The following is a 26,587-nucleotide window of genomic DNA, read 5'->3' on the forward strand; positions in this document are numbered from 1 at the left end:
GGTTCAAGTCCCTGAAATATTCTATGAGCTTTATGAAATTCAGCATTAGGTAGGATTAAAAAAGACCCTGGATCCTCAGGTCAATGAGAGCAGCATGCTAAAGAAAGCAGTGGAGAAGCAGCAGGACTCCTCAAAGCCTCACTTTCTGCTAGATCCCTTCCCCCATGCCCAGGATGATATCATGGTCCCTCCTGCTCTGCAACTCTGTAGTGGCAGCCAAATCAGAGGCTCAAGGCAGCAGGAGCTAAGGACAAAAAGCAAAGATCTCAAACCTGTGCTAAAACCTGCAGGAGATCTGAAACATGACCCAGGCTGTTCTTTCCTTGCTATAACAACATGTCAGTTCAAAGGCTGTAGCATTATTTGTTTAATGTCACTCAGTAGATGCACCAGGGCATTGTAGCTTGGTGCTTTCTAGGGCTTTACACTGGGTTAATGCTTTTGCTGTCTTTCTGTGAAGACCACATCCTTTAATCTGCAGTAAAGCCTGACAGTTTACAGGGCAAATGCCCCTTTCAGTGGATGAGGAGCACAAAGCTTTGCTAGCATACCTACCAGCCTACAGAGTGAGCAAGAGAAAAGTACAGTAACATCAGGCTGTCATCAGGCTTGTTGAGAGTATTTGTCTTAAATAACTACAGCCCTGGCCACTGTTTTCTATCCCTATACTGGCAGATACCTCCCTCAGCAACAGTATGAGCTAGATTGACTGGACTAGTAACATGGTACAGTTGAAAAATACAAACTGGGGTGGGAGATGAAATAGGCTCTCCTTGAAAAAGCCTAGAAAACCCTGCTGCTTGAAGAATGGGCTAGAGAAAAGCCAGAGCCTCCAGCCTGATTTAGCTCTTCCCAATATTTGGGGTCTCTGCTTATTTCTTTGTCATTGGGATGAGTTTAGGCACAGGGGACAGAGAAGTGGATTTTCCATTCCATGAAGTGTGGGAGGAGCAGTAGTGTTTCCCAAAATGACCAGCATGAAGGCACCTACCACCTTTGTCTGAGAAGCAGATGTGCAACTGAAGGCGTCAAAGATAACCTGAAGTTTTAATTGTGCTCCTCGAGTGAGCTGTTCTCCTGCACCACTGTGCAGGCACTATGTGGAGCAGCAAGTTCATGACTCAGAAAATGCTCACCTTTGTTCTCAAGCACACAGGCTCTGTTTGTCTCACTGTTCCAGGCACGTGACAAGAGAAGATTGCCTCTGCAGCTTGTTGAGGGGTAGTGAGTATTTGGCATTGAAATATTTTTGGAGGCAGAGATGTGCATGTTTGGTGAAACACTAGGGCAAAAGTCTTCAATGTAGGCAGATTTTCCCCAAAAGAGGAAGTTAAATCACATAGGAAACATGAACTCAAGTCCACTTCTGACACATAGAATGACTGAAGATAGCATTCAGCAATCCTATGGCAAAACCTGCTCTTCTGAGAGATCTCTAGGGCTATTTCAATACCCCCATAAACCCACCTGCTGACCCCTGTCAGCCCTGCAGAGCAATGCAGCTTCATAGGATGTGGGCGTCTTCTGCCTAATGCATCAATGGCATTGAGTGTATCAACATACCCTAGGAGGTATGGTGAGGAAAAGGGAGAGGTGAGCCCTTGGAGTTTCCATTATTATTGTAGATTGGATAGACAGAGGTCTATTTTACCCTAGCTGAGACTTAAATTGATCTAGCAAAAGGTGTAGGTAGGAAAAAAAGCAATGCTGTACAGAGCTGCAGAGGGCAATCAAACCGGAGGCAATATGACTCGACAGCTTTGCCATAAATTGTATTTGTAAACGATAAAATTGGGCTTTTCCTGCATTCACAATATCAAGAAACCTGGGGAGACAGAGCTTATTTGTAAAGACAATAGTGCTTGAGAATGGGAAGACAAGAAGGCTTGACCATAAACTGAAGGCAATCCGATATTCCTGATTGCACACGTTCCCCTAGCCGTGAGCACATGGCAGCACGGAGAGGCAACCTGATGGACAACGGGTTGTCAGGAGGTCCTGACCCCGTCCGGCCCACCAAGGAGCACAGTGCCACGGAAGGGGTGAGGTCCGAGTGGCAGTGTCACCCTGGGAAGGGCTGCTAGGGCGGCCAATGGCCCCAGCTGACCCGGCCGGACTGGCCCCATGCCCCGGGGGTGATGACCTTTCCAGGAGGTGGGAGGGCAGGAGGGCGAGTGGGCGCTGCCTCCCACTGCCGGTCTGTCCCTCCCGTGCCGGGGTGCGCAGGGGCTGCGTGCATTTCACGGGGCTCCTCGTGTCCGCCGCCCGCTCGGGGGTTCCCAGGGGCGAACACCGCGGCTTTGCCCGCTGCTCTCCCCGCCCCGGGAAGGCGGGCTGACGGCGCCGGCAGCCCGCGGCACCCCGGCTCACGGGGGCTGCTCCGCGCCGCCGCCCCGGGCCCAGCGCGGCCCTCACCAGCTGGGCTCGGCCCCGCGCGGCGCCGGCACCGCCCCGGGGGTCGCGCCGCCCGCGGAGCGGGGCTCCATCACCGCCGCCTTCGTCCGCGACCGGCGGGGCTTGCGTGCCACCGCCGGCACTCCCCGCCGCCGCTTTATGTAACCCGCCGTCGGACCCGCTTATAAAACGCCGCCAAGGCAGAGCCGCCGCCACTCCGAGCGCCGCGGCAGCCGCGAGGTAACGGCGCGGGCCGGGCCGGGCCGGGGCCGGGGCCGGGGCGGGGGCGGCCGAGCAGCGCTCCTGGCGGGGCCGGGGCTGCGCCGCGGGCGGGCGCGGGCTGCGGGAGGAGAGCGGAGCGCGGTCGGCCGGGTCGGGTCCTGGCTCCGGTTTAGTGGCGAAACCGGCCCGCGGGACGTGGGTGGGAGACACAGGGGCGGGCACTGCCGTGAGGCGCTGCTGCTGCTGCTCGAGCCTACCTGTAGCCTCTGCTGGGCTTTTCTCGTCCTCGTGCCGTCCGTGCTTGCCAGTGCTAATCGGTAGCTTTACAGAAACCTGCATAAAAGGGTATACGGTGAACTAAACCGCAGAACCTAGCCAGGACAGATACAAGAAAAATGTTCGAAAGTCTAACAAGGTCTTTGTCCCTAGTGTCACTATCATCCTGTTGGTTTGTTTTTTTTTTTCTCATCATCTGTTGTGCAACCTTTCAAGTGTATAAGCCATCTCTTGCTGATGTAACCGGCATATCCTGTGCTCTTTCCCAAGGTTGACTAGCCTTAGAGTTCAGTATGGGTTCAAACTAAACAACCCCTCCTTTGCCCCTGATTATTATTTTACTTATTCAGGAGAAAACTTAGGCAACTTGTTGAGCTCTCAGTGATAGGAAGAGGTAGAGAGGAAAGGACAATTCGCATTTCTTTAAACCTGGCTCTTGTAGCTCCAGTTTCCTAATAGGGTGGCCATCTCTCTCTCCCTGAGAAATCTACTACTGATGTAGTGCTGTTTTTACTAGTTATCACCCTCTCAGTCCTGTGAGTAAAGTGCAGATGGTGGGAAAGGGGTGGTTGGTGGAATACTTCTATCTTCACACAAAATTCGAGGAACTAGCAATGGATGTGTTTGTGGACAGGTCTTTCTCCTTGCTCTTTTAACCTGATGAGTACTTTGGCTTTCTGCAGCATCACAGTAATTTTTAGCATGTGTCATTGTTACTTTAATCACATTGATATCTCTGAAACAGACTTGTGCAGCAAACAAGATGCATGTGACTGGCCTTCATTTTTGTAAACACAAACATTTTTCTTGCTGTGGTTCTTTATATGGATTCATTAATAGGCTTTCTTTGCTGGGTTTGTTGGGGAGTAGGGGGATAAGCATGTTATGACTGAAGAAGGTGAGCTTGAGTCTCTACAAGTGGTAACAGCTTCAATTAGTAGTACCGACTGTGTTGCCAAAGATGGTGACCATCATAGGTAGGCTTGGTTTTGCCTCATTAGATGCCCTTTGAGCACGCATTATTTACTTCAAGAACACACTTCTTGTCCTTAAAGGTTAGTTCTAAATCTGTAGGTTTCTGTGCCTTTGGGGACTGACTACTGGATGTCTCCTGGTGCGGATGTCCATCCTTTTGGAAACTTGCCATGTGTACCGATTGGTGTGGTGTCATGAACTTGCTCTTCCAAGACACTTTCTGGAGAAATCTTTGTTCACATGTCTCCTTCCCTGCATGTTTCCGTGTTCTTTGCCTCAACAGATGGGAACTGCTCAAAACAGCAGTGACCTCCATGCAGTGGAGCTTGGCCTGTGTAACAAGAGCATGATGTCGGACACAACGTTCGATCACAGCGTTGTTTCTTTTGGAGAAGAGGAAGGAGTGGGCGATTTCCAACGTTCTGTTCCAACACAAGAGTCCCTCCGATCTCCTCGTGGCTCTGTTGTGAGTTTCCATAACATCCAGTACTCCGTTAAGCAGTCCAGTGGATTCCTTTGTAAACGGAAAATCGTGGAAAAGAAGATCCTTCATAACGTTAAGTAAGTGTTTGCTTAAATGAAATACTAGAGGGCAGGAATTAATCTGCTGCTGTGAACCAGTGACCTCGTGTCACCTTCCAGTTCCAGCTGTGCTGGTACAGAAATGACTGCCCTCCTGCCAGTCAGCAGATCTTGTAAGCACTTTGATTTGCTTTTAGGCAAAATAGCTGGGATATAGCTGAAGCAGTTTCAGTTATTGATCTGAGCAAATTAGGACCAAACTTATGTGAACTCCTCTGCCAGAAGATCTGAGGGTTCTGTTAACTATGGTTCAAGGTGCAGTCAGAGGAAATGAGCAACAGAGAGCAGTTGTTGCTTCTTTTCAAGACCCTGCTGAGCAGGGAAGACAATTTCTGTCTTACGTAGATTGCTTTTTATGTCCAGTTCTCATTCTGTTCTGACTGGCAGTCTGGGACAGAAAGGAAAAATGCTTATTGATTTCAGATTTAAGAAGTTTTTAATCTCTGAGGTTTTTCTTTCTATAGCATTTTGTTCACATCTACTAAAATCTGCATATGGGTGGTCCTTGTAAATGTCCTTATTTGTTAACAACTCTTTCCTTCTTCCAGTGGCATTATGAAACCAGGCTTGAATGCTATCCTGGGGCCAACAGGGAGTGGGAAATCTTCGTGAGTACCTTCTGCTCCTTTAAATGGACAGTCACCTCTTCAAAGTATTTTTGGGATTCTGAGGGTTTGGGGAGATGTGAGGTATCTGCACGCTTAGACCTTTGCATGCCTTTGAGAAATCTGGTGATGCAGCTTGACCTCCTGCCCCTCTGTCAGCCTTGTTGAAGTTCTTGCACCATGACTCTGTCACACACTTCATGTGCTCCAGCTGGTGCTCCATATTACTGCAGTCATCTTTGGTGGTGGCCCAAGTTAAGATACTATGCAGAACTGGGGTGTTTGGAACTCAGGTGTAGGCTCTGTTCTGACTGGTAATGGGGTGGGGATGGGGCACAAGCTCCCCTGGGGTGTGTAAGATGTCACCTCCTCTGAACTCTCTGCAACAAGATTTCCTTGAAGCTGCTAGGCCAGACCCTTCTGTGACAACTGACAGTAGTATGGTGTAATGCAGTCTGTAGGATGCTCTGGATCCTTACCCAACTTGGCTGTGGCCTGCTGGTGGGGGTGCACACATTCTTGAGTTGTTTGGATGAAGGCACAAAGAAATGCCATGTAGACTGTTTCCATCCAGTGCTAATGCTATTTTCTGTGGTAAGAGAGCTCTTTGTCACTCTCTGACTTTAAGAGTGTCAGACACTCGGAAATATGGCCAGGGTTTACACAGGCCTTGTCTTTGTGGTGACTATTGATCTTCTTTTCTGAGGAGACTGCTGGTTAATCAGGATGCTTTCAAGAGCAGCACTTCATCAGGGCAGTTTACTTATCTGGCAGACAGGCTGGCCTCTGCACTGGCAGTAAGGAGAATCCAGTGATACATTAAAAAAATTACTTTCTAGAATTAATCTTAACTCCTGTCTTTACACCCATATGGATTAATTTCCTTGAGATGAGAGGAGTTAGTTCAGTGCTGCCCTGGCTGGAGAGCAGCCTGCAGCGACTCAGCAGGGTGCTTATGTCTCTGTGCATTTGAGGTTATCTGTAAATACACAGACCAAGTTTATGTCTATAGGGGGTTGACTGTTGTGAATTGTGAGCGTCTGTACACTGCCATACTGCTGTGGCACACCGTGTGCTGGAAAATCCTGGATGGACACCAGACTTTCTGTACAAAGAGCTAAAGCATGCAGAGTAGGGGAAGCCCCTTCCTGTGCCCTGTGGTTTGCAGCACGCTGTGAGCAGGCTGTAACTCAGTCCTGGCTGGTGGTACTTAACCAGTCAAGGGTAAAAGCAGCAGTTATTGCAAAACCTAATGCCTGGTGTTTGTCTGAAGTCTCCTAGATGTGCTGGCTGCCAGAAAGGATCCAGCGGGTCTGTCTGGAGAAGTGCTTATAGATGGCATCCCACAACCTCCAAATTTCAAGTGCATCTCAGGATATGTTGTGCAGGTGAGTAACTGCCTTCCTGGAGGCCTGGGAGATCTTGGGATGGAAGACCACACAACATGAGGAAGCATCAACAACTAGTTTAGGTAATTTTCAGTGATCCCTACAGAGCCTAATTTGATAACTCAGCTGTTACAGTTTTTAGTTTTAATCTGGGATATGGAAGACAATAAGATCAAACTGTTACTCCAGCCTAGTCAAGAACAGGGGGTGTGTCTTCCCCATAGCCACATGGATGCCCAAATTGCTGGGCTACTGTGACTTCACCTTTGGGCTCTGCCCTGAAGTGCTAGCAAAGACTTTTTAAAAAGGAGAAAAAAAATATGACACCCAAAATCTCTTGTTGTTAAACTCAGAAGCCATTCTAGCTGGCAGAAGTAGCTTCAAACTATCAGACAATAATTCTAGGAAATAAATAGATCCCTGCTGTTCTTCCTCTGATTCTAGCTGGCTGTGACAGAGGTCCATTCCACTCAGAGACAGGAAAAGCCAGCTGAATCTGCGGAAGTGGGTGGAGGCCTGGACCAATAATAGACCCTCAAAGCCCTGGGGAGCTTGGGGAGAAGGGGATTCTTGGCAGTCGTATGAGAAGCCAAATCTGGAAACGATCCAGGGTTTGGACTGCAGGCAGATGTGACACAGGCAGCTGAAAGCTGCCAGCTGGGGGGCTCTGCAGGATCCATGGGATGAGACTGAGGCTAAATCTTGATCCTGCAGGTCAGAGATCCCCAAATCCTCAGTGGCTGATGAAAAGCCAGTAAGTTTCTCACAAGCTGTCACAATTTGAGACATTTGTCTCTTAAATGTCCAAAGCAACCAAACATAACTTTAAAATGATAAGCAACTTGGTCAAATGTTAAATGGTCTCTCCCCCTTCCCACTCCATGCAGTACTCCCTGGATCAGTAAAGACGGACCAAAAACTATGAACAACATTTAAGTTCTAAATACATAATTATAGGATCATTTTTATGCAGAGAAGCATATAGGCATGCTAAGTCATATGTTATTCCTATAAAGCTGCTGATGGTCTCTCCATTCATGCTGAGAGTGAAGGTGTCATGCCACTGTTGGTTCTCTTTGGTATTAAGCTTAAATTCACAGTTTAGTTTCCAGTGTAGTTCTATTGGTGGATCTGAGAGTGGAGAATGGGAGGCTGGGGTCAGAGACTGAGGGGTTGTAGGAAGGGAAGGTTTGAAATGCCTAAACCATCTTTGGCAGCAAAGCAGCACATTCTTGTCTTTCTCTCTCAACTCCAGTGCCAAACATGGTTGACTGGTATATCATGTGTGCTAGTGATGCACTACATCTGATGTGGGCAGAGTCCCAAAGCAGGCAAGAATCTGCTGCCCTGCATCTTAGGGAATGTCTTCCAAAGATGGCTGATGTAACAGGCCTGTTTCTTAGCAGCTATCCAGTGTTGCAGCCCTTTTCTCATTGTATTGTAGGATACAGAATTGGTACAAATACCAAAGTGAGGGTGATGGAGACGCATGGAGCTCTGAATGGACCTGATGACAAATCTCTTATTTGGCTCATGGTTGTTGCAGGTTTCTGTAGGCTGCCCAGGTCTGCCAGCTGGATAGATTTGATTCTCCCTCAAAGGGCATGTGACTGTTAAACCTTTTTTTATTTTAAAGCACTTAAAATAAAGGTTTAGGTCCAAGAGTTGTACATAACTAAGACATGGCAGGAGCATCTTGGTGCAATACTCTTTCTTTTCTTGAGAAACTGCTGCCAGTGAGGAGCTCCTTGTTGGCAGCTGAACTCAGCAGGTGCTCTGGACCACAACAAGGTATGGCTTTTAACTGGGAACAGAGCTGACCAGGGTGGTTCCCTGAGCATCTCTACCTGGAACACTGAGCACTAGCAATGTCCTTTGGCTCTAACTGGACTGACAGAAGTTTAACTCTACAAAATCACTACCTGCTCTGCCTCACTGGCTAGTAAGAAAAATGCACATGCAGTACACAGCATTACTGTCTGCACTTGAACTTCTCAGCCTGAAAGAGAGGCTGAGGGGGTGCTGGGTTTAAGCTGTGGAGCCTGCAGAGCTACAGTCTCTCCTTGACTGCTACTGAAGAACTTTGAATTTCATGTCATGTAAAATTTGAGGGAGTTGTCCTTCAGTCTGGGTTCCACTGTGGTACGCAAACAACTTATCCAGTAAGTGCCACTGAGGGACTCCTGTCCCCACTCAGCAGCTGAGGAGTCTTTCCAACTGTCCATTGTACTTTCAGGATGATGTTGTTATGGGCACGATGACGGTGAGGGAGAACCTGCAATTCTCTGCTGCGCTGCGACTCCCCAGCTCCATCAGCATTAAAGAGAAGGAAGAGCGAGTCACCCAGATAATCAATGAGCTGGGATTAAGCAAAGTGGCTGATGCTAAGGTAAGCAGCAAGAACACCTTTCTCAGAAATCCTACTACCTCTGGAAATTGAACAACTTGTCTCTGGGCAGTATGGTGTGTGTAGTGCAGTCACAGAAAGCCAAACAGGAACCTGACTAAACCATATTGCATGCGAGAAATCAGTCTCCAGCTCAGGAGGGAGCTTGGAGAGAGGTATTTGTATTTGCTACTAAAAGGGGAAGATTTTGGACCATGTCCAGAATGTTGTATAAATTCAGAAGGGAAAGAGTCGCTTAGTCATTGCATCTTGGAAAGTTGTTCAGTCACTTCCTGGCTTTGTGGAACAAGACAAGAAATTTTTTTTCTCATTTCTGAAAGCTCTGAGGGATGAAAAACTGGTCTTCGTTGGAAAAGTTCTGTGTAGAGCTTGTATTAACAAGCAAGCTACCAAAAAAAGGCATCCCCACACATCAATGCCTCCTCTGAATGCTGTGGCCCCACTATGTCTCTTGTCAGTGTCATCCTTGTTCCCTGAAGTCATAAGGCACCTGGTACCTCTGAAAATCAGGCTTAGCATATTGCTGCACAGTCCCTCACACTGGGTCAAACTCACCTGCTGTTGGTCCTAGAGTTCATTAAAGGGACTCTGAAAGTGAGCATGGCAGCTGGATGTGGAAAGCCCACAAGTCCAGAGCATGTACTGACTGGGTCTTGTTGCAAATATCTGATTTCTTCTGCATGCAGGTCGGAACTGAATTGATCCGGGGAGTGTCTGGAGGGGAACGGAAGAGAACCAACATTGGGATGGAGCTCATCACAGAGCCACCAGTCCTTTTTCTGGATGAACCAACAACTGGTCTTGATGCCAGCACAGCCAATGCAGTCCTCATCCTTCTGAAGAAGTAAGAGTCAGTGCTTCAGTGTGTTGTAATTCGGTTGTCAAATCATTAGTAAAAAAAAAGGGATGTTCTTATGACTGAGTAGTTCTAGTCCTCCTTTAAAAAACAAAAACATAAAAACTAGACAAATATAGTCAGAAGTAGTGGTAAATTATTTGTTTGGGTCTCTTCCAAAGCCTTTTCAAGCTTATGGGAATCTTTCCACAGCAAGCATTGGATTGGAGCCCAAAAAGCAGATGGAGCTTGGACAACTTCCCTTTGCCACAACAAAGAGTGGACTGGGAGGTCAAAGCTTGTAATCATAATTTCTTGGCCTTCCATCTGAGTCTATTACCCAACAACAGTCTTGAACTCAGATAAAACTTCACCTGCAAATTTACCCTGAGTGTTCTGTGTTTTGGAGATGAGGTGTCTTCTGACAATTAGAATAAAGTTACATGCAAGGAGGACGAAAGAGGGTTATTTAATGAGAATGACTTTGTAATCCTGGTCCTGGGTTTGTGGCAAATTGTCTGGTTTTGCTTGTGGGGGTTGCTTTGGTCTGGGGTTTGTGGATATAGGTCTTTGATCATCAAGGGTCCTTGTGGGGCATCAGTGCTAAAGCACTTGAAAGAGCATCTGACAAATTTCAAGGAAAACTTGGTTTGAATTTTCTTTAGAGTAAATCTTCAGCAGAAGAGCTAAGAGAAATCTCAACTGGCCAGACTTCCACAGCCTGATAAGTACCACCTGGTACTGCCATTGAGCGCAGTAGGACTTGCAGTTGGGTGGACATGTGGTATAAAAAACACATAAGGAGGGTTTATACACAGCTGTGGCCTCAGGCTTTGCTAGCTGCAGACAACATCATCCTTTGGCTACCTGGGCTGCAGTGATGGTCTCCTGTAATGATGGGTGCTGTCTTGCAGGCAGCATCTGATACAGTGACAGAGAAAGGAGAGAAGGTTTTTCTGGGTCAGAACCCTGAGAAGTTGCCAAGTATTTGTCTTGGATTTTGATACTTGGGGTTTGCCTTCCTGAAATTCAAAGTGTGGTGTACTTAAGAGATGTTTTGTTTCTATGTCAGGCTCTCAAGAAGGGGGAGAACCATCATATTTTCCATCCATCAGCCCCGCTACTCCATATTCAAGCTGTTTGACAGTCTGACATTACTGGCTTCGGGAAAGGTGCTGTACCACGGTCCTGCGAAACACGCCCTGGAGTACTTCAGTTCTATTGGTAAGTCTTCCATGCCAAGAGCAAAAGCAGCTGGCTCATGAGTTAAATCTGTGTGTAGATTCTTGCCCTAGCATGGGATAATAGGCCCATGCTTTTCTATCACTGGGATGTTAGAAACTGTATACATACAGTCTAAGAAGTGTTATGTTAGAACAGGGAAAAGACAGAATGAGAAACCTAAAAATTTTCAGACAAGACCATTGCCTTTGTTTTGCCTTGCATGAGGACAAAAACCAAGAATCACTAGATAATGCTTGTAGTTGTACCAGGCCTCGGTGGCAGATCCAGTGGTTTTTGAACCACAGCTTGCAGATTGGCAGCAATCTGTACAGATTGATCCAAAAATATGCTCTAGACTGAATGCAGGTGGGCAACCAAGAGGACAGAATTAAGGTGTGTCTTAAGATGGGTTAATAGTTGCACTGTTGGGTGGCTGCCCTCTGTTCAAGTAAGCAGGGTGAGGGTGTCTGACTATAATGAACAGAGAATGAGTAGTGGACTTCCAATCTTAAGATGCAACCATGGACTCATTAGATTGTAAGCTTTCCCTAGCTTTAACGGAGGTGCTTTAACCAATGTCAGTACTTCTCTTCCTCCTTGTAGCCCACTTCCTTTCTCTCAGGGAAGATGTAGAAGTGTCTTTGGGTTTGTTTGTTTTTCATTTCCTCCTTGTCCCATACTTAGAACTGTATTATAAGAAGCTGCTCTTGGACAGCCCTTCCTCATCCTTGTGACCAGGGAAACACTCCAGCCTCTGGAGAAAATATCTGAGGCTGTAGAGCAGACATCCAGGAACTCCTTGTGACCAGGGAAAAACTCCAGCCTCTGGAGAAAATATCTGAGGCTGTAGAGCAGACATCCAGGAACTTCTGCTGAGGAACTGTGTGTCTTTCAGTGTGGAATGTGGTAGAACAGCAATGGCAAGGAGGCAAGAGTTGTCCATACTGAGTTGTGGTAGAAGCAAGTTAGAGATTCCTCCTCACCTGGAATCAGTGAATAAGCAGCTTTGAAGCTTTTTAGATACCCTGGATTCACCATCTCCTAAATCCTGTCCATCTACTGCTGTAAAGTAACACTTATGAAAAGCAGTGAAGTTTTCTGGTAACAGGGTTATGGAAAAGTGATATAGTATTAGACCTGACCTTTTGAGGTGTGCCCTGTGCAATGCAAACACGTTGCATGTGTGGTTTTGGTTTGTTCTGTTTTTGTTTTTAAAGGATATGAATGTGAACCCTTCAATAATCCAGCTGACTTCTTCCTTGATGTCATAAATGGTGATTCAACTGCTGTGGCAGCCAGCAAGGATGATCATGGACCTGTGGACACAGGAAAAGGTAAATTGCAAAGGAGAAATTCACTGCTGGCTAGTGTAGAAGGGAAATTGTATGTGGTGATGGCAAGCTTTTATTCTCTGGGTTTCCTTGAGTCTAAGGGCATATCTTTATCTTTACATTGTTCCTACTAATAGATATACTTTGTTTTGGGCTTCTTTAAAGAGATCAGAAAACTTCTTAAATGGATTTTTTTCACTTCAGTAGTATAGGAGAGCAATGACAAATACCAAAATTTTAAAAAAGCCTGTGAGGGAAAGACTGGAAAAACTAGAACTGCTTAGTCTCAAGAGGCAGCTGACAAGTTTTCGGTCACATAAGAGGCTGCTGCAGAGAAGACTAGGTAGATGGCTAAGGAGTGTTGGATTTACAGGAGAGTGAAAGAGATTGGAACTTTTAGGGAAGAAATTCTCTACCAATATAATGAGCGAAATGTTTGGAAATACTTGTTGGGGATCATGTAGCACATCGTTGACTGAAGGACTGTAAAGGAACAGATCTTGTAAAGCAGTTACACAGCAGTTCACATCACCAAAGTGATGGGAATCAGAGCAAACATTGATTTTTTCCAAATTCAATGAAACAAAAGTTTTCTGGTGCCATGTTACAAGAATATGACCATTTTGTGCCAGAAAGAATGGGCAGATTAGCTAGGTTAAATTAAAAATGTAGGAGAAACCTCTCACTCAAGCTAGCCTCCTAAACTCAGGGCTAAGGCCTGAACAATTCAAATTCTCTGGGCATTTCTGCCTTTTTCTTAAGCCTCCAGAATTGCTGAGCTTATTGATGGGCCATATCTGAAGGTCAGGTTCATAGGGAATCACAAGCCATATCTTCTTTTTCTCACTCAGAAGTGAGCAGTGAAAATGGAGTGACAGAAGACAACGTGGATAGCAGTGTGGTAGACGTGCTGCACCAGAAGTATCTCAGCTCAAGCCTGTATCAGAGCACAAAGGAAGCACTGGGGAAAGTGGAGCTTGGACGGGGAAGCAAGCAGAGACTATCCAAGCAGGAGCATGAGATCACCTATGCAAATGGGTTCTTCACTCAGCTCTACTGGGTGTCCAAGCGTTCCCTGAAAAATCTCATCAGGAACCCACAGGCCTCCATTGCACAAGTAGGTAACAATTGCTAAAAGTCTCAAACTCTTGCCGCTCTCAGTCTCATAATCTGTAGTTTGTAGGGCAGAACATGTTTTCAAAGGCAGTTAGGGAAGCAGAAAAGTCCTGTGCCACTGCCATGTAAATGGAGTGAGATGCTCAGCTACCTTTGTGGCCTTCGGAAAAAATCTCCAGTTTAGTTTAGCATAAGAATACTGCACTGAAGATTGGGGTGGGGGGGAAAGTGCTCCATTCTCTGGGTCACACAGGGATCTTCTAGGGTGATACTAATTTTGTGCCTCACTTTGAAACTTAAACTTGGTTATTCTATAAGCATGTTTCTACTAAACTCTCCTAGCCAAAGAACGAATAGAAAAGTGAAGAGGATAAAATCTGAAAAACTGTCATAAGGATTTTAATTGGGTGTGTCACAGGTATACATTGCCTCACAAGAGCAAGGCTTTAGGCAGGTGTGAATCTTAAGCCCTGCATATGACTTAATAATGTTAGTTCCTAATTTTTTTACTTACCTGAAAGATTTCTTTTTACCTTTTTTCTTTCCACTTCCAGATTGCAGTGACTGTAATTCTAGCCTTGGTTGTGGGTGCTATCTTTTTTGGTGTAAAACTGGACCGAAGTGGCATTCAGAATCGGTAAGATGAAAAAGCTTTGCTCATTTTTCTATCTGTAGCAGACAGGTTTGAGGCACAGGGAAGGAAGACCTTGGAATCCACTTGAAATACAAAGGAGCGTTGGGTTCACAAGTCTCAGTGCACTGCAGCATGGAATTGCCAGGGGTCCTAAAGGGGCCACAGTTTCTGTCAGGCTTGCACATAAGTACAAAGGGGATGTAAAAGGGAAGATAAGGATACAGCTAAGATTTACAGTAGCAATTAAATATCTCCATTCTATGGACAGAGAAAAGCACTGACTCTATGAGATGGTGATGGAGGCTGCCACTGTTTGATCTAGTCGTTCCCTCACTTTTCCACTGTTCTGTTTTGCCTTCTAGGGTTGGATCCTTGTTTTTTGTCACTACAAACCAGTGTTTTTCCAGTGTCTCTGCAATTGAGCTATTCATCAGAGACAAGAAACTATTTGTGTAAGTAGTAAGGCACTTGGACTGTGTCATACCCTGGAATGAGATGGGGCAGTATCTTACACACTGAACAAAATTATTACCACCAAAGACTTGATTGCTCCCTTGCAACATCAGATTGTAATAGTAATGCTAAGTGAGTCTGTAGAGCAGGGAGCTGAAATGCTAAGAGCTGGGGGAAGGAGGAAATGCTTTTACTTGCTTGCTGTGTGACATCTTACTGTTTTTCCTACTCACTTTTGGTAACAGCTTACTGTTTTTCCTACCCACTTTTGGTAACAGCTGCTTTTGAGGTCTGCGTGTGAATCCTGCAGACTGTGAATCCTTCCTGCCCCCTTTCTCACAAGGGCTGACACACAGTCTTGAAATGGTCCTAAAGTGGCAAGACTGTGCAAAAATGAAGGGAGAGTTCCTGGAAAAACTTTGCCATGGATGCTCAGATAAAGGGGGCCATTGTCTGGCTTACAAGAGCTCGTTAATAATCAAGTGCATCTGTGTTTAGAGGGATGTGCTTGATTATTACATTGTTGTTAAAAGTAATTAATATATAATTAAATATAGTTATTTACGTATCATTTATATATAATATCTTTATAGTTTTATATATATATATATATGTTTTTGTATGTGTGTATACATATGTAAATGCGCGTACACACATACACTATACACACATGTATACATACATTTATGTTGAAAGTGTAGTTTGGAGGTGCCTCCAGCTCATGCAATAGAAGAGCAAGAGACAGATCCTATGCAGTAAAACAGAAACTGGAAATTTATGCCTGAAATGTTCGTGTCCACCCACAGGCTGCTCAAAGCAGCTTGATATTGTCCCTAACAGCTCCTCAGGAGTGAAATTCCCCCATGCTGCCATTTCTTGCTAGTCTGCCATGCTTGCCAGTGTAGTTTACCAGCTTTGTCAGTGGGGATTTAGGCACATTACCCGTTAATGCATCTTTTCATGAGCTCCATTAAGCAACAAAACAATCATAATGCCCTGAACTGGAGGTGAGTTGATATCCCAAGGGTGTTTTCCCATTGTTGGGTATCATTCCTTCTTCCCTGGAAGCAACTGTATGAGTTAGCAGTGGATGAAGTGTTCCTCCAGTTTATAGAAGTCTAATGCTTCCCCGTGCTCTTGTATTAAGGATCTTTTTCTTTGAAAAGAGACTTGAGTTTTTTTATGATATTTTACTTAGCAGTCACACAGTGTTTTATTCACGATCCTTGGTGTGCTGTTTGACTGTAGGGTCTGAGAGACAGATCAGCCCTTAATTCATAGAGTGTCAGTGATAGCACAGAGAATATAAGCAATTTGTATAGAGAGGAGTCAGTGGTAGAAAAAGCAGAAAACAAATCAGGATAAATCAAACACACACTCTGAGCCTGCTTCCTAGAGAGCCTCTAAACCTGTGCAACTCCCCTCCTTCCTGTCCTCGCAGCCATCAGTACACCAGTGGATATTACCGTGTGTCTGCCTACTTCCTGGCCTTGATGATAGGAGATCTGCTGCCCATGAGAACTACTCCAGCCATCATATTCTCATGCATCAGTTACTGGATGATTGGTAAAGAATTGATGCTTTCATTGAACCTGTTGTCTTCCAACACATTTCTGACTTAGCCAGATTCCTCTACCTATAACATACTGCTACTTGAACTTTCAACTGATTTAAGTGCTTGGCATCATAACTTTGGAGGACTCTGGGGCAGGGGCAGAGACACCAGCAATCTAACACAGGGACCTGCCTGACAACGTCTTTTGGTAATGCTCTTTGGGCCTCTGAAGCATGCAAAGTTCCTGTCAACTCCAGACTTGGTCTTTCTTCCTGATTTGCCTGTCTTTTATAGGAATCCAAGGGTACCACTCTGGAATTCATCATGTGGTTGTTTACTGGACTCTCACCTTTCTGCTTTTTGACAGGATACCAAGCTGTTGCAGGGCGGTTCTTCTTCTTCATGCTGACCCTGATACTGGTGTCCTACACTGCCACAGCCATGTCCCTGGCTATCAGTGCTGGGATGGATGTGGTGGCTGTGGCCAATCTGCTCATCACCATTTGTTTTGTCCTGATGCTTGTAAGTATACTTGGGGGTGTGTGCTCCTTTGGTGGACGGGAGGGAAGAGGTGAGACCAGCTAAGAGGACTGAGTTGAGCTTTTCCTAGGCAGGCTAAAATATCCATGGTCCAATGGCATGTCAGCTCCATGCTTGTGATTTTATTGTCACTGTAGTCAAAGATATACTTCTGCCAGCTTGTAGTCTAAGGGTTGGGTGCAATTCAGTATTGTGATGCCACCAGAGCTTTCCAAACAGTGTGCCCCAAACACGTGTTGCTTTTTGTAAAATTAAATTGTCCTTACAAAGATTGATGTAAAAAAATCTTGCATTTCCAGTATAAGAAATCGAACTGGTCAACTAAATCATTTAAATGGAAAAAAGCCTTGAAATAAACTTTAGATCTGTTGATTTTTTGCATTATTTTTTGCTGCCCAAGTGGTACAAAAGGCACAAAACCTCTCTTTTTTTTGTAATTCAATATTACCTTGGGGTTCAAGAAATTACTTCAGTACTCTTCCCTGAGGATTTTTTTAAGAAAGAGAACAAGAGAGAGAGAAAGAAATTTTGACTACTTGGAGATGAGAGCTGTGAGTTCTTTTTGAAAAAGGTGATGCTGGTGCTGAAACGTCTTGCCTGTGAAACCTACCAAGTTACATATTTCTTGTTAGATGATTCCTGGTCACTGTCTGTGTACATACTCTGAGCCACAGTATCTCCCTTATTCTTTGATTTGCAATTTAAGCTGCTTTTGCAATAAGCCAAGTGCACTGCTTTAACTGCTCACTGTGGGTGAGAAGTGTGCATGTGTAGTGAAGGGCATGATGTACATTGAGTTAGGTCATAGTGTATAAGGAGTGACACATGCATGTCCTGAAAGTCAGCGGGGTAAGCGCAAGATCACTTGTGTTGAAGCAGAGGCTGAAGTATCATGTTTACCTATGAAGACCACTTGTGATAAGAAGTAAAAGCAAATATTTTTCCAGATGAGAGAAAGCATGGATAAAAGATGTAGGACAGAGGATAAAAGATGTAAGACTGAAATAATAACAGCTCATAAGGCTCCCCGTTTTTCTCCTTTTTGATTCTCCACTTTCTCATCTCTCCAGTCTCTCATCTCTTTCTTATTTCTCTTCTCTTCTTTACCCTCTGCCTAGCTCTACCATAGGATAGTCCTCCTGGGTAAGAAGTTGTGATCATGCTTTTTAGCTCACGTGTGGGTGTAGAAAACCTTTCTGACCTCTTTGCAAGCAGTTCAGCTGGAGTACTCAGGTGTGCTGTCGGGCCAGTGGCATGGGAGTGCTGCAAGGCTCCAACTCATGTCTGTGGGTACAGGGATGACAGCAGTAGTAGGTCCCTCAATCCCAGTGCACCTCTGCTGGGAGCTGCAGCATCTGTGCAGGAATGGTATTATTTGCAATAAACAGTTTGTGACTCATCAATCTCCTGTGTTCTATTTCAGATCTTTTCTGGCCTCTTAGTGAACCTCCCTTCAGTAATGGGCTGGCTGAACTGGCTCAAGTACTTCAGCATCCCCCGATATGGCCTCACTGTGAGTAGAAAGTAGCATTGGTCTCCTTTGAGTAATGTAGCCACACTGCTGCTTCCTGGAAAGGTTTTGAGTATAAAGTTTGAAATTCTCTTAAAAGCCAGATTTGGTTTGTTTCATTGCATGAACATGGTAAAAAAAAAAAAATAAACCAGCCAGCCTCAAAAAGGAAGCGAAATTTAGAACTCTGTGTGAGAGCTAGAAGTCTCAGGGACTGAACAAACATTTTGTGTTACAGAATTAGTGCTGCTTGGACAGCTGCAGAGCAAGCTGTCCAGTCAAGCACTAATTCCTAGCCTGAGTAGTTGATCCTTGTGGTTTAGAATAAAATCAAATATTGTCCAGCCTCTCCAGACACTACTGTATGGGTGGCCAGCTGGGGCCAATGACTTTCCAACTGGTTAAGGGATTTGCTATAGTGCACGAGTGTCTCAGTCTTCAGAGTGGCCTCCTCTGAAATGAAATTTGACTTTTCTGAATAGTAAGGAGCCTGGGGTACCAGAAATCTAAGGGTGCAGCTGCTTGAAACAGAAAATAGAGCAGGTCACAGGTGGAGTTGTTTCCATCTCCTGTTTGCATCTTTGCCAAGCCTCTTTGGAAGGAATAGTGTCCTACTTCAAGTAACAATGACTGAAATGAATTCTGGAGCTGGTGCAGGGTGGGAGATGCGTGAGACCTCATTGCTTGGGTATCACTGAGATGGTTTATCAGTGTTATTTAATGTAGAAGAGTCCTCTGAGATAGCAGTGAGTGCAGAATGCCAGTGCTGGGGAACCTTTCACCTCTTGCTTTGGCTGACTTGGCCATGCCTTCAGTGTGGTGATGCTGGGGTCTCTGCATGCAGCCACATGATTTTCTGGATCAGTAGATTGACCCAGGTGAATGTGGATGAACAGAAACTTGTAGCTGGCAAGACGGAAACCTGTGGCTGAGTAACTTTGAAGCCAAGGCCTGGGACATTGAACCACCCTGTATGTAGAACTTGGAGCAGTTGCTAAGAAAAGCAGTGTCTAAGAGCTTGAAAATAAAAAGGAACGTGAACATATGATTCCAAGAATGGTGGTATGTGTATTCTAATAATCAAGTTCCTTTGAAGTGTTTCAGTTTTAACAGTCCAAACCATGAACTCTGCAAAACTCTTGTGTCTTCCTCTTTCCCTAGGCCCTTCAGGTAAATGAGTACAGAGATCTCTACTTCTGTGGTGAGAAGAATCCAAATACTACAGTGTTAGTGGGAGACACAGGCAGTTGTCCCCCCAATATTTCAGAAGAAATGTAAGTAACTCAGGATGGTTCTGGGCCTCAATAGTGATTACTTGAAGGGAAGTCTGACTGTGTCAAATTTTTATACTATTATTATACTATTTTCAGAATAACCACTTACAAGTCAGTCTCAAATTGTCCCAAAGTAATGTATTTTAGGATTATACAGTAAAACTCCACAATTACCCAAGAGCAAAGTAGGGATGAAACTTTACTTGTAAAAATAGACAGATTAGCTAAGTTAAGTTTTGTATTTCATAACTTAGCCTGATTGATCAGTTTTCCTAAACAAATCCAGAGTCACTTAACAATGGAAATGCAGTGTGTGGACAGCTACAGAGTTGCTAGAAAGCAGTAGACCTGTGATCAGAAACATGCCTCTCCCACAGAACTTCTAAATATTAACCTCCCTGCAGATCCAGAGAAAGGTATCTCTCTCACAGTGCTTCATTTTGCCCCATTTGAGACGCTCTTGGCTATTGATACCTTAACCTGTAGCAGTGCAACTATTTCATGATTCGTACTAGAAAACTAGCAAGCTGAATATTTTGCAGGGAGCAGTGCTAGAGTACTGTTTCCATGGCTTTTGGACTGCCAGTGATTGTTGAGGGGAAGCTAATGCTTCTGTACTTACTATGGTTTAAGATGGTTCTGAGGTTTCCTCATAAATTGCCAGTTATTTATAAAGAACAGTTAGGTTGCTACTGAAAAATTATGAGAACTAGAGATCTATATTTGTCCCTTGAGTTTTATTTCGTGATGGATTGTCTATTTCTATCACCTGTTTTGCAGAGTTGAGGGTAGAAGGATCTTTGAGAAACAATAATAATTACCTGAAGATGTGTGCTACATAGTAATATTAACTTGTGCCCTGTGCTTTTCTGCAGGTGTTCTGGTGAAGCATACCTGTGCAGCCAAGGAATTGCCCCTACCAGCTGGGCAATGTGGGAAAACATAGTGGCTCTCTTCTGCATGACTGTCATCTTCCTTATCATTGCCTATGCAAAACTCCGGTTCATGAGGAAGTTCACATAGACTCCTGTGTTGCCTTGCCCTGCAGCTTCTCAGGTGCTAAAACTGCAGAGCTTGTTAGGGCCTGCTGGAGAGTGCCAAAATGTTTCAGCTGACTTTACTGGACTTCAGATGGGAGACCTATTCCCCTGTTTCTGGAGCATGATCTCCACAGGACTGTGGGTTTTAAGAAGAAATGCATTAATGTACATTGTGTAAGTGATTTTTCCCAAGAAAATACAATTCTCATAATTCCTTAGGTACATATCAAACTTTCTATTGTAAACCATTATTATTCTGTGGCCAGCTTATACACAAAATATTCCATTGGACATGTGAGCTTCTCCATCACAAAAGGTGGAAGGTGGTGGTGGCATTTATACAATGATATGTTGTCCCTTGTTAGTGCTTGTAACATATGAGGAAAGACAGAGACCATTCACAATGTGTTGGAGATGCATTTGAGTTTGAAGTCAGTAGAGACCAAGCACTCATTACCAGGAAAGAACAGTTGTACTGTAGTAGCTTCTCAGTGGAAGCTACTTCCAGAAACAACATTAGCTTAATTAAAAACTAAATAGCAGTGGTGTTAGACATCTCACCTAAGAAGAGAAATATGTACTGTTGTACTGCAGGAAAAGAGAAACCAAAAAACCTCCCCTCCCCCCCACAAACAGCAAGAAATATATTTACTACTTTAAAGGATGAGAGGGAATGACCTTTTTCTTTATTACTTTCTAAATAAAAATTTGTATACTTACTACTGGCAGAAGTTTTTAACAACAGACTCAGTTCTTAGCTGCACTAGCTGTATATAGTGCTACTTACACTATGGACTGAAAAAAACCTATGTAGCTACGGCTGTGGCAACTACAGCAACGTGTACCACTGTCCCCACAGTATCCCCAAGTACCGGCTATCCTGCCGGTATCCTGGCCACCTCATCAGCAGCACAAGAGATGCTTTTAAATCGCATGAAGACCTGCAGATGTAAACGGATCAGCTAAGCCAAAGGAAAACATCCTCAAACACAGACTGGAGAGTTTGCCTGTGAGGGTCGGGCTGGCCGCAGCCTCCGAGCCGGGCGTGCGGTGTGAGTCCTGCCGGTGCTCCTTCAATGAGCGCTCCGGTTGCGGTGGGAAGAGGGAAGTGAGCGCACTGACAGCGCAGCCGCATCGAGCACAAACTGGGCACTCTCGGTTCGGCTTCACTGCCTGTAACGCCTGGAGCAAAGTAACCTCGTACACGTTTTACACCTCGGCATTCGTCTCTTTCCTGCAGCCGCGTCCCCGCGGTGCCGGCACACCGCACACCTGCCGCGGTCGCTCCTCAGGGGCGGGGGCTCCGGGCGCTCCTCCTTGCGCCGGGCGCGGGGCGGGCCCGGGCCTGGCGCGGCCCGGAGGAGGCGGCTCCGGCCGTGGGAGCGGCTGTGTGCCCATGGCGGCCGCGGCGGAAGGGCCACCCGAGGCCGGCGCGCAGCCCGCCAAGCGTAAGCGACCGGGGCCGGGGTGCAGGACTGGGGCCGGGGCCGGGGTCGCGGGGCTGGGCCCGGCCCGGGGAGGGCGCGGCGCGGGCAGGAGCTCCTGGCGAGCCCGCGGCCTGGCGTGTGCCGGCCGGGCCGGGCCCTACGCCTTCTGCCGCTGCTGCCCTGGGGACCGGCCGGGTCCTGGCCCTGCCGCCGCTTCGGTCGGAGGGAGCCGCGGGCCTCGAGCAGCCTTCGTGTGCGAGTCGGCAAACGCTGCCGATGGGCGAAGGAGCGGCCTGCCGGGCTGGGGGAGAGGTGCCGGACTGCTCCGGGAAGGGGCCGAATAAGGGCAGATTGTGGGAGAAACGGGTTTGAGAAGAAAGCGGCGATTGCCGCTTTCCGCAGGTGGGGATCTGTTATAGCCCATATGAAGCGGATTGGGGCAGCGGTGCTTCTTTTCCGAATCGGTGACTAGAAATGAACAGCAGCGCCGTGCACAGCCACTCAGAAGTTCTCCCCAAACTGCTTTGCTGTCTAGGCGCGAGGGGGACTAATGCTTGTCAGTGCTGTCAGACCGGGTGCCTCTCTCTTGAATGCTTTAGTATTATTTGGAAATAATGATGGTGCTACTTCGAAGAAGCTGCCGTAGTTTGTTACCTCTTAACAGTGTAACGTGTAAAGAAGGCAGCTTACATGGAAAGCAGCTGTAGGCAGCCTGAAGGGCGGAAAAAGGGAACCATGTAATCTTTCTGTTGTGCTTCCGGACTTGCTATAGTTTGTCTTAACCCTGTAATGTCTTTACCCTGAGTAGAGGATCCTGCTATTGAAACTGCAGAGGAAGCTAAGGAGCCAGCAGAAGCAGATATCAATGAACTCTGCAAAGACATGTTCAGCAAAATGGCCACTTACTTGACAGGTGAACTGACAGGTAAGGCACTGCAATACTGACCTGCAAGTTCTTCTTTCTTTTCTCTTTGTTTGAAAGAAATCTCTTGGATAGTTTGTCTAATCTGTAACTATTTAGATTGCATCTGGTAAGACTGGCAGTCCAAATTTGGCACATTGCTAGGCTGCTAAGAACACTGAGATTAGTTATAATAATTTAATGAGGTCCCAGACTAGTACAAATATTTTTCAGAACAATTCAGTGTGATATCAGCAGCTTAAAAAATATTTCTTTTTCATCTCAAAGAAGTTTGTACATGGAAAGTCAATCTAACAAAAGCGTCTAGGTTAAGACAGAGTAGGAAGGAGGCACTACACAGAGTGGAGCCATTTTTTTCTTGAGAGCAAGGATCATATATGTTTTCCAGCATTTATGCTTTAGAATAAACTGCTGTGCAAAATTAACTGGAGCAAAGTAAACTGTTCACCAAGTTAGTGCATGTCCTAGGCTCTAATTTTGAAAGCACTCCTGATTTGCAGACTGGAGGAATGTATGGTACAAATTACGAGCCTGGATTTGTGCTATCAGTTTTGTAAACATAAGTAGTGTCTAACTGACAGAGTTAAGAATAGAAATGTGAGGACTTAGTAATTTTTTTTCAAAAAATTTAGAAGTAAATTCATCAGTGCAGTTGATTTTTGGAATTCACAAAATGTCATCTTTTTGTAGAGTGTATACTAATAACCTGTATTGCCATCTAAACTGTTGTGCTTTATTTGGCTGTTGGATTGAAATCTCTTGTCCTCTTGAAGAGTCTGCCCGCAATTCAAACCACATCACCTTTAATTAAAAGATACTTTATATTTCTTTTAAGCCACCAGTGAAGACTACAAACTCTTGGAAAACATGAATAAGCTGACTAGCTTGAAGTACTTAGAAATGAAAGATATTGCTATAAACATCAGTAGAAATCTGAAGGATTTAAACCAAAAATGTAAGTACACCAAATAAGGTAGGGGTGTCATAAATGGCACAGTTGTTTGGGAAATAAAGCATCTTAGAGTCAGAAGGTTCACACTCCATTAGTGCTGGAGGAAATAAAACTCACTGATATAGATGTGCTGCTATGCAATGCCAGTCTTGTATATTTCTTAACAGCTTTAGACTGTAGACTACTGTAAGAGAAAATACATCTGAATTTGTGTCCTGATTTACCCCAGACTCTGGATCTGATAGGAATAACACTTCTTTTAATTCATGTTCTCTTGTTACTTGTGTTAGAGACCAGAAGTACTCTTAAACATTTAATATTTCCCTGGAACATGACTGTCAGAGTCACCACTTAATTTTGGGCTGGGAGAGGGCACCTTTTGAAGTGTCCTATCTGAAGAATGTAATAAGAAATTCTTGTGTTTCAAGTGTGAACTGTTTCTTGGAAGTGCATTACTGAGAACTGACAGATAAAATTTTTATGCTTTTTTAAGATGCTGATCTTCAGCCATATCTGGAACAGATAGACCTAATTGAGGAACAGGTTGCAGCTCTGGAGCAGGCAGCTTATAAACTGGATGCATATTCCAAAAAACTTGGTAACTATCATCCTCTACTGTTAAGACCTAGCAGCATAGTGCCTTGCAAGAGGATTTAAAAAGAATGAAAGAAAGTAAACTCTGTTTTGTTTAACAAATCTGAGGTGCAGAGTTGCCTATGCTGCTTTTGAGTACAAACATTGCCTGTGAAGTGATAAGCATTGGGAAAAGAGTCATGTAATGAGTTATGTTATGGTGGACTAGTACAGGTGTTGTTAAACTACTGCTTATTAGTGAGGCTTGATTTCTTTTTTATGGTACACACTGACTTATAATTTAAAGACTGATGTTTAACCTTGCAAATTGAGGGATTCATAATGTTCCACCAGCCACCCAAGCCCTCTTGGCTTAAATTAATAATATTTTCTGACTTAAGCACCGGGTTCTTAAAAAAATTATTGTACAATTATATCTGCCTAAGTGCATTAGAAAATAAGGATCCTGAATGATACAGTAAATTAGCTTACAGGTTGCAAAGCTTTTACCTACCCAGTACTAAAATATTACTTTTCCTTCTGCAGAAGCCAAGTACAAAAAACTGGAGAAACGATGAAATTACAATAGTCTGTGAGCTGGAGTTGGGCAGTGAATCCAACTGATCTCTGGTTTTGCACAGCAGCAATTCTGTATTTTGACAAGGATTTGGTTTACAGCTGACATGGAGACTGGGACTTTTTCCAGCTATTGGTAGGCTGTATTCAGGCCTAAGGCTGAATAATATTTTCCTCTTCTCAAGGGGTACTGTTGCCTCAGTTCTGCAGTGAAAAGTAGAAGCCTGTCTTTAACTCATGTCGATATTGGCTATATGTGTGTTAGTCCTGTTTTCCACATGAAATACTTGGTCTAGGGAAAGTCTTCCATAATCTGTAAAGACATTTTCCCTTAGTAGCAGCAGGACCTAAACTTCAGTTTTTCCTTCATTGAGTTCTGTGTTGGGAAGATACCTGGAACTTTGGACTTAATGGGTGGGGTATTGAAAACACTTCACTTTATCTGTTTGAAATAGACAAATTTACAATAAACTTGCTGTATATATTTCTCTGGAATCTCAAGTTCTGTTGGAAAGATTACACAAGCTGTTTTTTTTTATTTTTTAAAGAAGTCTGTTAATAAAGACAAACTCCTTCAAGCTACTAGGGATGATAGAAGAGAACATGTTTTAAACCTTTGCATCAAGTATTCTTGCCATTATATTCTTCAACTGTCTGGACCTCTGGTGAAGTTTCAAGACATATTACTTTTATCACATGCTCAGTTGACTTAGCAGACTCACTACTTCACCAGTGAATTTTGATCCTAGTAGTTTTTGAAGTGGCATGCCTACCACAAAAATCTACTTCTCTACTAGTTTTACAATGTTCCAAATTGCTGATTTGGCAGAGCCCTTTGTACTGAACAGTTATTTGTCCTACTCCAAGGATATTTTTTCTGTACCTATTGACCTTAAGTAGTACAAGCTGGCTTTTGAGTGAGTTGTAGTTGAGGACAGTACCAGTTCTGTATGTAGGAAGAACGTGGTTCAAACTTAGGAGTGTTTAAAAGAATGTCTAGTCAGGTGCCAGTGAGATAAAGATCATCATGCTGTCAGGCTCTGTACAGCCACTGTTTAGTCAGGATGGACACTTTTCCCTAGTGCTCTTTTTGAAGAGTGAAGCAGATGACTTTTGAGTGCCTTCACCATCACTTTGAAAATCCTGGGTTTGATATAGAAATAGCATTTCTGTGCTCATGGTGTTACCTGGCAGGACTGCAGGGGGACGCAGGGAGGAGCCATGCCAGCAGGGAAAACCACAGATCCCACAGGAAAGGCACAGGACAGACCATGGGCTGTTCCTCTTGAAAAAGTTGCTTTTCTGTGTATACAAAATACAGTGCCATTTTAAAACTACAAGGATGAAAACCTCCGGGGCTCTGAAGATGGAAATCCTTCTGGCCATGCAATGTCACCAAGTGCTCAGTGTTTTCAGGTAAGAAAGGTAAGAAATAGTTCCTTCACAAACTCTTTGAGTATTCCACCTCCATAAAGCAAAAATGAGAGAAGGGGTTTGTCCCACAATAGATTTTCTTTTTGAGAGGAAATTTTAGAGATGGACTTCCTGGCTGGCTGGAAGACTGTGAGAGTGGCATCCTAGTTAGCCTAAGAGCTGACAGCTATGTTCCCAGTTGTGTCTCTGAGTAACTGTTACCCTCCCTGCCTGAGGGGCCGCTGGTAGAATCCACATCCTGTCAAGGATGGCAGGTCCTTGGAGAGTAGCACCATGGAAGAGACACAGGTGTGTGTGAACAGCATTGTACTGGTGAAATGTATAGTCAGTCCAAAAGCAAAG

General features: G+C 44.8%; 2 protein-coding genes across 4 annotated transcripts; both read left to right on the top strand.

The window, feature by feature from the left end:
* The first annotated feature begins 2,477 nt into the window (after positions 1 to 2,477).
* Positions 2,478 to 21,080, top strand: LOC118688451 (broad substrate specificity ATP-binding cassette transporter ABCG2-like). 3 transcript variants are annotated; one of them, XM_036386035.2, is made up of 16 exons: positions 2,478 to 2,634; positions 4,151 to 4,428; positions 4,998 to 5,057; positions 6,328 to 6,442; positions 8,679 to 8,831; positions 9,536 to 9,693; positions 10,757 to 10,908; positions 12,126 to 12,242; positions 13,091 to 13,356; positions 13,910 to 13,992; positions 14,352 to 14,441; positions 15,884 to 16,008; positions 16,365 to 16,519; positions 17,961 to 18,050; positions 19,209 to 19,321; positions 20,197 to 21,080. In XM_036386035.2, the coding sequence occupies exons 2-16, from the start codon at positions 4,151 to 4,153 to the stop codon at positions 20,342 to 20,344; spliced, it is 2,103 nt and encodes a 700-aa protein (XP_036241928.1). In that variant the 5' UTR covers positions 2,478 to 2,634; the 3' UTR covers positions 20,345 to 21,080. The 3 variants fall into 3 exon arrangements, with proteins under 3 accessions (XP_036241928.1, XP_036241930.1, XP_036241929.1); XM_036386036.2 differs by lacking the exon at positions 2,478 to 2,634 and adding an exon at positions 2,800 to 2,815; XM_036386037.1 differs by lacking the exons at positions 15,884 to 16,008; positions 20,197 to 21,080 and having other exon boundaries at positions 19,209 to 19,317.
* A 591-nt stretch (positions 21,081 to 21,671) lies between these two features.
* BLOC1S2 (biogenesis of lysosomal organelles complex 1 subunit 2) lies at positions 21,672 to 25,295 on the top strand. The gene is made up of 5 exons (XM_036385753.2): positions 21,672 to 21,809; positions 22,597 to 22,713; positions 23,546 to 23,665; positions 24,156 to 24,260; positions 24,782 to 25,295. The coding sequence occupies exons 1-5, from the start codon at positions 21,758 to 21,760 to the stop codon at positions 24,811 to 24,813; spliced, it is 426 nt and encodes a 141-aa protein (XP_036241646.1). The 5' UTR covers positions 21,672 to 21,757; the 3' UTR covers positions 24,814 to 25,295.
* Positions 25,296 to 26,587: the final 1,292 nt, after the last annotated feature.

The sequence above is a fragment of the Molothrus ater genome, chromosome 8, assembly GCF_012460135.2.
Source record: "Molothrus ater isolate BHLD 08-10-18 breed brown headed cowbird chromosome 8, BPBGC_Mater_1.1, whole genome shotgun sequence".
Taxonomy (NCBI): domain Eukaryota; kingdom Metazoa; phylum Chordata; class Aves; order Passeriformes; family Icteridae; genus Molothrus; species Molothrus ater.